The sequence below is a fragment of the Rhipicephalus sanguineus genome, chromosome 8, assembly GCF_013339695.2.
Source record: "Rhipicephalus sanguineus isolate Rsan-2018 chromosome 8, BIME_Rsan_1.4, whole genome shotgun sequence".
In the NCBI taxonomy this organism is placed as follows: Eukaryota; Metazoa; Arthropoda; class Arachnida; order Ixodida; family Ixodidae; genus Rhipicephalus; species Rhipicephalus sanguineus.
Window position 1 is genome coordinate 71,851,164 of NC_051183.1, and position 11,243 is coordinate 71,862,406.

The window sequence follows — 11,243 nt, forward strand, 5'->3', positions numbered from 1 at the left end:
ACTTTAATTTTACATGTACGCTGTGAATTTTCATTGTTTAGAAAACCATTGCTTTAGAAAACATCTGGCGTCTTTCATTAAGCAGCTGGCGTCTTTTCGTTTTGCTTTAGAAACATCTGGCGTTCTTTCGTTTTGCTTTTACAAAACATCAGGCGTCTTTCGTTGGTTTATTTCATCAATCAACGGCGTTTTGAACAAAAATTTTATTGTTTAATCACGCACAGGAGAAATCTCACCAGGCACTACCTTGGAGGTAAACAATGGCTGCTAATGGGAATGAGAGACAGAAGAAGTCGGCTTTTAGCTAACACTTACACTTCTACTTCTACTAACGTTTCCTACTGGAACATGCCAATGGCTGCTAATGGGGAATGAGAGACAGAAGAATTCGGCTTTTAGTTAACGCGCACGCTGCGAATCTTTTATTGTTCAACAACGCACAGGAAAAATCTCCCACCGGCACCACCTTGGAGGTCAAAGCGTAAGACTGGTTACGCACTACGACTACTACGACTACGACGAGGGACGAACGGGTGCCGCCTTAAGGAGCTTCGCCCCTAAAAGCTACAAAGGTTCAGCAAGTCAAATTACCGCCGGTCCTACGTTATCTCTGTGACTTTACGCTGGGAACTAGGCACATAGCTCACCTCGACAAAACGAGATGATGTTCGCAGATACGTGCGAATCTTGTCTTAAATATCTAGGAAACTGATCGGCGCACAATTTGAGCTGAAATATCTGAAGGACATTGATTAGTAAACCTTAAGCAACGCACAATTTCATCGCCACAGCCCATGCGACTAGAAATGAATCAAACAAATAGGCTTCGTTTTGTTTTGACTATAGTTGCGGAGATGCAATACTATGTCTATCGGTGTTAATATAGTATCTATTTGGTGCTAGACCCATATCAATTTTTATGAGCACAAAAGCATGCATGCTTGCAAATTAGCCATTGTATGAATAATTAGACGTGTACGGGTGTTATGTCACTGCACAGTAGTTGTATTTTATGCTGTTGCACAACATAATAATATAATCATCGGATACTTGTCTTGTTCGCTCTTTACGCTACAATATCAAGAATTATTTTAGCGCATACACACGGGACATTGACAGGCGCACATATCCACACACCCGGGCACCAAATGCGTACAACGCTGCCTTGTACGTGTTGTGCGTGTTTGGTGCCTGGGCGAGTGGGTGTGTGCGTGTGTGAATGCGCCGTGTGTTTGGAATGAACGAATTAGTCGATAAGCAGCTGCCTCGTACAATCGTAAGGGAAACCAATACTTCGAAACCTAATGACCTTCTAAAAATGATAATGTGTAGTTTTCATTGATGTTCCGTTCTGTTCTGGTAGCCAATTTGATTTTTATTTTGTGTTCTGTTCTTATGTTATTCTATTCTTTTGTGTTTTGTTATTATGTTGCTATTTTTCATAAGGCTTAAGCTAGTCTTATGACGCGTTTTGACTGATAACACGCACCTGTTATTTTTGCCATTTGTTGTGCTTACTCTGCTTCTATTGCATTCTAACCTTTTTTTCCTGCCCCTCTATGTAATACACTCCCAGTGAGGAGCTTTAGGGGTTTCTTGAAATAAATACATAAATAAAAATCCAAGAGCTTTTTTGAAAAATGATATTTCCTTGGGGTTTTCACTCATTTTCCCATGTTGTGTTTCTAAATATAGGTCGCTAAGAGCAGGAGCCAAGCCAGACACGACCACCTGTAACACCGTTTTTCTACAGCTAAGGCCTATTGTTAGATTTAATAATTGTTGATGACAGGTAAAAACGTCCGCTCTAGAAAGCTTTCTACATAACACCTGCATTGCTTTAATTCCTAAGCGTGTCTTGATATACAAATCCACAAGCTTCGCCTGCGAAGGTTGTGGATTCTCCGCAGAATGGGAATTCTTTTCTTGCCTCGTTAAATTCATGTTCCCTTTATGTCATAAATAACACTTCAATGTAAAAACTGCAGATAACGCTCCCGTTGCTTTCCTTGACATTATCAGCTGTTCGCTTAAAGTTGTGTCTTTCGGTCTCGTAGTGTAAACATTTGATATCGCTTTGCAGATGTTTTGTCGGCGTATAAACACAATTTTATTATTTTCTTGTTCAGAGTTACCACTTGTGTCTATTGCAATGCGCTTCCTTGTAATGCGCTTTCCTGTGCTCCAAGTCATCCCATGATGGCAGACCAACAAGCCCCTAGTCACACCCTAGTCAGCTTCACAAGAATTGTGCCCTCTTTATGACATCAAAGCCGTGAATCTCCCAAGCCTTCCAGAATAATATAAGATGTAATTATTTTCAACATTTTGTCTGCCCTTACAAAATCGACGTAAGCCCTGCCTACCCCATTTCAGCGATTGGATTTCCAGATAGCCATTACCGTGGATATTGAACGCGCACTCTGGGAATTGAGTTTCACCGGGAAAATATATATAGGACATTTTATTTACGTGTACTTTAACGAAACCTTCTTATTCCTTTCTTGCGGGCGCTAATCGCCAAATTTGTGCTTATCTCTTCACATCTTGCTGTTTGGGAGAACATCTGAAAGAACACTTTGGGCATTTTTGGATGTTCTTACTATAATTACCGCTTTAGTTATTGACCTGTCTCTGTCCGAACATGATATCCCTGTGTAGGTTTTCGTTTCTGCTTATTGCGTTCTTAATTTATTAGTATTAGTAATTTATCTTTTATTATATTTAATCTTTCAGCCCCGCCCATTGCAATGCCAAGTTGGAGGACAGCCTTTGACTGCGACATCTGCGGATGCACCTGTTCGTCGAAATGGCAGTTGGACAAGCACCGTGAAACCACGCACCCTTCGGCACAGTAGGCAAAGTACCATTTATTTGGCTATCCTTACAATTACGAAAACAGGTGTTGAACGTTGTGACGCTTGCTTTCCTTGTTCGTTTTGGTTCTTTCTGACACTGCCACAACAAACCAGGATGAATAGAGCGACGCGGTAAGCTTATTCCCACTCGCGTCATGTTTGTTCCTTCTTTGTCCCCAAACCAAAGGAGAAACTTTGTTTTCATTGGAAAGACTGCGTGGCTCAATATTGGGTGGTAACCAGAGGTGCATTAAAGTATTTAGCACTACAGTATTAAGCATGGCATTTGCAGTTGCAGTTGCGATTAATAACAATGTTAAATTTACTCGCTTGGATGGTATAGATAATCACGAAAGCATGTGGTGCAAACTGAATTTTTTTCGTAAGAATATAATTTTGGGAGTTGTCTATCGGCCTCCAAATGCACCTCCAGAATACTTAGAAGCACTCTACGATTACCTGCTACAAAATGCAAATTCGCGTTCAAACATTCCTATAACTGGGGATTTCAACTTGCCCAGCATTATTTGGCCCAATCTTTCTCATGACGGCAAGAACTCTAGAAATGCTGAATCACTGTTATTAACTGCATTTACTTTTTCTTTAAAAGAATTAGTTTCTGATGCTACCATGACTAACCGTTCTGTACTAGACCTAGCGTTTGCAAGCAGCTCGCTCGAAGAGTGTTCGGTCGCTGTCAAAGAAGGCATCTCTGATCACAAATTACTTGTTTTAGAATGTCCAATTTCAAGCTTCCTACCCACTACCAGACCTTCCGACTCATTTGTCAGAGACTACAAGCATGCGCTTGATGATGCAGTGCTTCATTACATGGAATCCTCATTTCCTTCTTTCAGCGAATTGAATGAGGTCAATGAGTTGTGGTCACGTTTTAAAGCTATAATATTACACTGTGAACGCAGCTATGTGCCATTAAGAAAGAAGCGTATTAACCGAGAATACCCATGGAAAAACCGTGATTTGATCCATATGAAGCGCAAGATCAAACGCTGTCGTAAACATGGTGACAAGAAACGGCTACAAAGCCTAGTACACATTTCCCACGAAAAAAATGCATGCAGCAAGAGACCAGTTTTTTTCGTCTGCTCTGTCTTCCTTCATGACAGACCAACCCAAAAAATTCTGGCGTTACTTATCTAAAGATAAAAACAGCATCACAGAGATAAAAACATGTGACAGAACTACTGATAATGCTGCTGTCATTGCTCAAAGTTTCAACGCCTTTTTTCAGTCCGTATTTACGCTGACGGCCTCACATGCGCACTTGCCATCTCATACGCTCGTCGAACATATGCCCAAATTATATTTAAGTAAAGATGGTATTTTTAGCCTCTTGTGTAAATTAGACACAAAGAAATCCCCGCGTCCTCATGATATATCGAACGTTTTTTTTTAGTAGATATGCATCCTGGGTTTCCGAATATTTGTATAAGATATATGTAACTTCCCTAGAAACTTGTGTGGTACCCGATGACTGGCGCTCTGCAAGAATAGTCCCAATTCATAAATCTGGCTCACCGTTAGATATAAACAACTACAGGCCAGTTTCTCTTACATCCACAGCTGGTAAGCTACTAGAACACATAATATTTAAGGCGATTATGATACACCTGGAAGACAATAAACTGCTTCACGACAACCAACACGGATTCAGGTCTGGCCTATCCACTTCAACTCAATCAGCCGAGATCACTCATGATTTTGCAAATTCATTAAACTGTAAGGCCAGATTGATGCAGTGTTTTTAGATTTTTCTAAAGCATTTCATGCTTTAGAAAAGCATGAAATGCCACACGATAATGCCACACGATAATTTAGCTACGAAACTGTCAGCTATTGGTGTTGATCAGAACATTGTCCGTTGGGTTGCATGCTATTTGTCATCACGGAAACAATATGTGATGGTCAATGACGGCGTTTCTGACTCATTAGACGTACACTCAGGAGTGCCGCAAGGATCCGTGTTGCACCATTATTGTTTTTAGTGTACATAAAAGATATTTATTTCTCAGTTCAATCACCTGTGAAAATCCGACTTTTTGCGAACGATTGTGTTATTTATGCCGACATTGATCAGCATTCTGATCAAGCCAGATTTAACGATGCATTGCAATCCATCTGCGCCTGGTGTGATAAGTGGGGCTTGAAGCTCAACGAATCAAAAACGGCATCCATCACAGTTACGAACAAACAAAACCCATTAGCATCCCAATATACCATTAAAAGCGCTTATGTTAAAAAGGCTACACAAGTAAAATATCTGGGTGTCACGCTTACAAGCAATTTAAATTGGGAAACCCATATAGACAACATTTGTAGCAATGTGTTAAAAAAGTTAGCGTTTTTAAAACGTAAACTGCGTCACAATTCACCTTCTGTAAAACTAACAGCTTACAAAGCGCTTATCAGGCCTAAGTTGGAATATGCAGGCCTGATCGGGGCCCCGTATCAAAAATACTTAATTAAAAAAATAGAGAGGGTCCAAAACCTGGCTCTGAGGTTCATTTATTCCAGCTACTCTCGTGTTGCAAGCGTTTCTGCCCTTCGCGAGAAGGCAAATCTGAAGACACTCGCTCATCGTAGAACAGTCTCTCGATTAAAATTCATCTATCAATTGTACCGTGGTCACTTTAAAATTCCACCCAATCATTATATAACCAACCCGCCCGTGCGCTTTGATCGTATTCATCATAATAAAACAGTTATACAACCATTCAGTCATCTGAACGTTCATCAGTACTCATTATTCCCTCATGCTTTTTAATTATGGAACAAGTTACCTCAGGAGGTCGTTAATGCGGACACAACACAATCGTTCGCCCATCTCGTCAATGACCTGGCACTTGATTTTTAACATTGCAATATATTATGTTCCTCATAAGTGCTGAGATCTTTTTCTATTTCTGTATGAATGCCTTTATTGCTATGTATTAATTATATTTTTGCCTGATGTTGAGAATTTTCTTAATTTCGTATCTTGTATTGTATTTTCTTATGTTTTTTATTCTGATTTTGTCACTGACATTTGTTACCCACTCCTGCTTGGGCCCGAACAGGGTCTTCATTATTTGTAAATAAATAAATAAATAAATATCCGCGTTCCCATGGGGTTGCCTGGAGTCTGTGTCACCCATATGCTCACTCGAAAGCGCCTGCATTAACTGCTTGAAACACGCTCGCACCTACACTACAGCCTCACACTTGTACAATGGTACCACATCATGTACTATGGACGTTTAAGCAAAATAGCAACAATAAACGCTCGTCTGATTTCAACGACGTGTTTGAGAATGTTCGAGCATTACCACATACAATCATCATGAAACGAATACTGCAAAAGTATTGTTCGCGTTATCTCCACAGAAATCAGAAATGAACCATTACATTCAAGGCTTCATCCGAAAAAGCAAATTCACAGAGATGCGCGTCCAGCCATACCTTTGTAATTAGTGTCCCAAACGCAAGTGGCGATTCTTCTGCGGTGAAGAACGCGCCGAGCTACTGGTGGTTTTATGTCTGTTGTGATAAGGCTATGCATAGGCGTGCGCATGGAGGGGAGGAGGGCGGGGGGAGCAGGGAGGGGGGGAGCCTTCTCGCGAGTCATCTCAAGGGCACGCCAATTATGCCCCTATTCCTTGGTCCAGGCCCGTAGCCTGGAGGGGGGGGGGGGGGTTAGGGGACCACCCCCTCCCGAAATTTTGGTAAAGTAGGTGTTTTTACCAAAAATAAATGACGGCAATAGGTGTTTTTCTCAAACAGTCAAGGTTTTCTGCAGGAGCCTCTCCCCCCCCCCCCCCCCGAAAAAAATTCCTGGCTACGGGCCTGCCTCATTCTGCCCTTCCACGTCATTTTTAATGCATGGGGCTATGACTACGCATTTTTTAGATGCGAAGCATCTTATGGCGAAGTTCAAACCGGTGGCGGGGGTGGTGGTGTGTGACGTGACCAGGGCTGGGCAGAGATACTCGGAAAAGTATTCCGGAATACAGATATCGAAATACATGAACTGGAAGCCTAAAATACAGATACTGAGATACATTTGTCTTTAACGTAACGGGATATTTCGGAGATACTTTTGCAATAAGACGAAAAAAGTATTCCGGAATACAGTTACAGCGATACAGATACTGGAATACTTTTTTTATTTCAAGGATGCTCATACTAAGCAAAGACACTCATTAGTGCATCATAATGTTGTAATTAAAGTTACAGCGCATCGAAACGTTCAGTTCATTTATTTATTTATTACAGTACCCTCAGCGCCATTAAGACGTTGCAGGGGAGGGGGGCGGGCAAAGTACATAATTAGTAATAATTGCATAATTAAAATTATCAATTGCAATAAAAATACACTATTTCACAGCAACAGTAACAAGGATTGGGCACCGAAATCGACATACTTGGCGAACGAACTAACCTATGCTAAAAATAGCACACTTTTAGCAAATCACTCGAATCACTAATTAACGCCAGTGAATTGAGATAAAGCACACATTTATTTTGAAGATCTGCTTTGCTGTGAAGCTTGCTGCGTAGGCTTCTCAAATAGGCTGTCTTCTAACAGCGTCGGTTCAGCCTCAGCACAAGACACACGAAAGAAAAAAGTCTGTCTACCGCTGAAGGCGAGCACAAATTGGTGTTATAGTGAATAAATAACGCCTTCATAGCCGGATTGCCCTGCACCGTGGCGATATGTCTTCTCGGGTCATCTAGATACGGAAACACTTCCGCCCTCACTTGGGTTGTTCTGACTGTTCAGAATCCCAAGTCGGTCCCCATCTTCGGAATCCACAGCCGTCTGACCCTGTCGGCTTCAATGAAGCTGTCACCACCACCGACGCTACCAGCACCCAATTCAGAAAGCCGCAACAGACGAAGTCGGCTCCGGCGGTGGGGCAGCCTGCTACCACAAAAGACCATTTCACGCATGTAATCAATTAGGAACGCACCCTGACATTGGAGAGGTGGCTGAAAGCGCTTCAAAGATAGCCATCTACTACTCACTTCCGCCGCGTCTACGCGAACTGCTTTCGGAAGTGCCGCCGCTTTGAGAACTGAACGCACGCGAAGCATTGCAAAGCCTTTTCCAAGGCGGTGTCCGCGCGGGAGGTCGCGAAGTAATGGCTTCCCAACCGAAAAAAAATAGGCGTGCTGCACTGACCTTGAGAGACAGCGACTTTCGTTGGCAGAGGCCGACAACACTGCCCCCGCGATTCTGCCGTCTGCAGCTTTGCGCGCTTTACCACATGGACCATTCTGTGCTTGAGGGGAAGCCATCGCCGCCCTATCTGTCGGCGACCGGCGGCGCACCTTTGCTTGTCTTGGCACAAAAAAACGTCCTTCCCCCATTGGAAACACGCCTCAACTCATTTCCGACACAAAAAAACAATGTAACGAGATACTCGTTTCCTGCATAGTATCGCGATACAGGCGATACATCGTAAATGTATTTCACTACCGAGATACAAATACATTTTTCAAATGTATCTCGATACAGAAATACAGATACTCAAAAGTATCTCTGAAATACTATCGCGATACTCTTGTATCGCGATACTGCCCAGCCCTGGGCGTGACCACCCTTACTGCGCATGCGCAAGCGCTCTCCACACACCCCTCACCACTCCCCTCTCCCGCTTTCCTCCCTCTCCAATTCCCCTCTCCGTTCCCACTTACCCCTCTCCATTTTCCTCCTATCCACTACCCCTCTCCCCTCCCACTCCCCCTCAGAAACGCGGGATCGACATGCCGAAACGCTACTTCGCATCGCCTCATGGTCCCCTTTAGCGGGAGATGGAGTGATTTTTGTTTTCTCTTTACAGTAATGATGAACAAGGACCCCTGATTCAAGGAAGTGTTTACACTGGCTTCATTTCAATCTTTGCATACACTGCTGAGCTCAGTTTCTTTCGGACTCAACCAACGGAAGGGTGGGGGCGCTGCTGTAAAATTTGCCCCTCCCCCGCCCCTCCCCGATTGAGAACACCGCGCACGCTTATGACGCTATGGCCAGGCCAGGCGTAGTAGGACTTCCGAATATCCGAACAGTAGCGTGAACAATATAGTTGCTGTGCTCATGATTGTCTCGCTGTCAATCATTTCCTGTAGTACATTGCTCTGTAGTTCAAATCTACGTCACATTAGTCTACTGGAACAGATGAGATGGCAACTTATCTGACCAACCATCTTCAAAGCGTTCATTACAGTCCATTCTCTTTATTTATGGCCTTCGCAGGTGCGACAGTACGAACGAAAAAAGCCGCGAAGCCGCGAAGTCCTTCGTATGCCATGTCTGTTGCAACGCGTTCTTTACGAAAGTGGGCCTCGACCGTCACCTCGCAATCCACGCCTCGGTGAAGCCATTCAAGTGCGAAGAGTGCGCGGAGAGCTTCACTAAGGCGGTGTTGCTCAAGCGCCACAAGAAGCGTCACACGGGCGCCCTGATGTACAAGTGCCCGGAGTGTGGGAGGGAGTTTGGCATGGTGACGCACTTCAAGAGCCACGTCCAATCCCACGCGGGACTGAAGCCGTATTCGTGCCGAGTTTGCGGACGTGCGTTCGCCCGCAAGTGCCACTGGTCCAGGCACGAGATACTGATGCACGGAAAACGGTAGTGTTCGCCCACTGTACCGCACAGGGCCGAACGTCAGGCCTGAAGGAACTCCCGTGCAGCGAAGGAACCTTACTTCCTCGATAGATTTGGAAACAGCCGTAAAGGTGGCGCTTTAGTCACTCTAATAAACGAAATTACATTTCATTGGACACACGACGAAAGCAGCTGTTTTCCTCGATTCCACCTCATTAATTTGTTTCGATGTGGAGTGCCTCATAAGAAAACCAGGGTTAGAGAAGCACTTCGGTGATTTCTTATGTCAGTCTGACAATGAACCATTTTCGGATACAACGCGTTGTTGAGGTGATTGGTTCACGATTAATTTGCATGATTGCGGCGCACCAAAAAACCCAAAGACTACAGAAGAGCAACGGGCTCCCATCTTTCGCTTCAGCATAAATTTTGCTCATGTAAACCAGCCGCATCAGTCGCTGGAATTTTGAAACAGAGTCGTGATACTGGCAAATCTGTTCTGCGGAATCTCGCAAGGTGTAGCAAGGGTGATTAGAAACAAAATTACCATTCACCCGGTTGTAGCTCGCAGCTATATACAAGGAAATTCAGGCGTATTTCTAAGAAAGAAAGCTTCCTAGTTAAATAGGCTACTAAACAAACGTATAACAGCTGCCGCGTTCCTGCGCGCCCTATACTCCATCTCAAGAGCTGGTTGCAGCACTGTGGAAGCTACGGGGCTTCTTAGCCAATAGGAAGAGCGAACGCCACTCATGATGTATTCATCCGCGCAGCGTCGTCTTGGCGTCCCCATAGCGTCTACGTTCACGCATTGGACGAGTGGAGAGAGCCCACGGCAGCAACTAACGTTCTTTGCGATGGGAAGCAACAGCAGAGCCGAAGAAAAAAAATTGGCCGCGTATCTGCTTGCTACGCTGCAAATCCCGCCAAAAGACGATAGACGAGCGCTGCGTGAGATATCAGCGCCATCTGACATCGTCGGGAAACATGAGCTTGTACAGAGGGTTTCCTTCTTCCGTGGCAGAGGGCGTTCGTCGCCGTCTTGCATTTTCAACGCAGCCGCACCTTCAGCGCAGCCGCCGTTTTAAGCGCAGCCTAAGAAACTAGGGTCTTTAGAATTATGTATCTATGTATTTTCTGGTAAAGGAACACACTACCTAATACTTACGTAGTGATGTTGCGCCTCAGTTATGCGTCATGTTTTCCTTTTGATCGACAATGTACACAAGTATGAACCTACAAATCCGTTCAATATGGCTGGCGCTTGGGCAAGTGGTTCAACTTTTGCCGGGTGGCTGAAACGGGTGACAGACAGACAGACAAACAGACAGACAGACCAAAATTTCTGCGTTTAAATTCCCCAAGAAAGACTATCGTGTTTAAAAAACAACACGCGTTTGGTAAGCAAAGCGATCGCACGACAGAAACCAGCGCTCTTAGCGTTGGGGAGCAACTTTAGCGCCTGACAAAAAGAAAACATGGCAGCACACGTCGACGCTTGTTCCTTGCGACTCTAAATTATGAAGTCGCCGTCGTGAGCTGCGTGGCCCGTAAGTTCTAAACCAACGCTTGTGTCCGCGTTGTATTTGCGTCCTGACGCTTCGACAACAATGCATTCGTGTCTATTTTGCACTGTTTCCAAGATCATTCTTCAAATTCTCAGATGAAAGGCTTAGCAGGCGTCGCTGAGCAAACAGCTAGTCTCAATACAAGGACAAAATGAACCTGATACTTTTTCCTCAGCGTGAGAAAACACAAACCTATAACCGATTGCGCTG

The 11,243-nt window shown here is 44.1% G+C and overlaps 1 protein-coding gene across 1 annotated transcript in view; it reads left to right on the forward strand.

The window, feature by feature from the left end:
* LOC119402084 (PR domain zinc finger protein 4) overlaps window positions 1-9,611 on the forward strand; it is a 30,690-nt gene extending 21,079 nt beyond the window's left edge. The window contains exons 9-10 of the mRNA XM_037669183.1: window positions 2,737-2,854; window positions 9,115-9,611. Of these exons, the coding sequence (XP_037525111.1) occupies window positions 2,737-2,854; window positions 9,115-9,493 (497 nt within the window). The 3' untranslated portion in view covers window positions 9,494-9,611. The remainder of the gene's footprint in view (window positions 1-2,736; window positions 2,855-9,114) is intronic.
* Window positions 9,612-11,243: the final 1,632 nt, after the last annotated feature.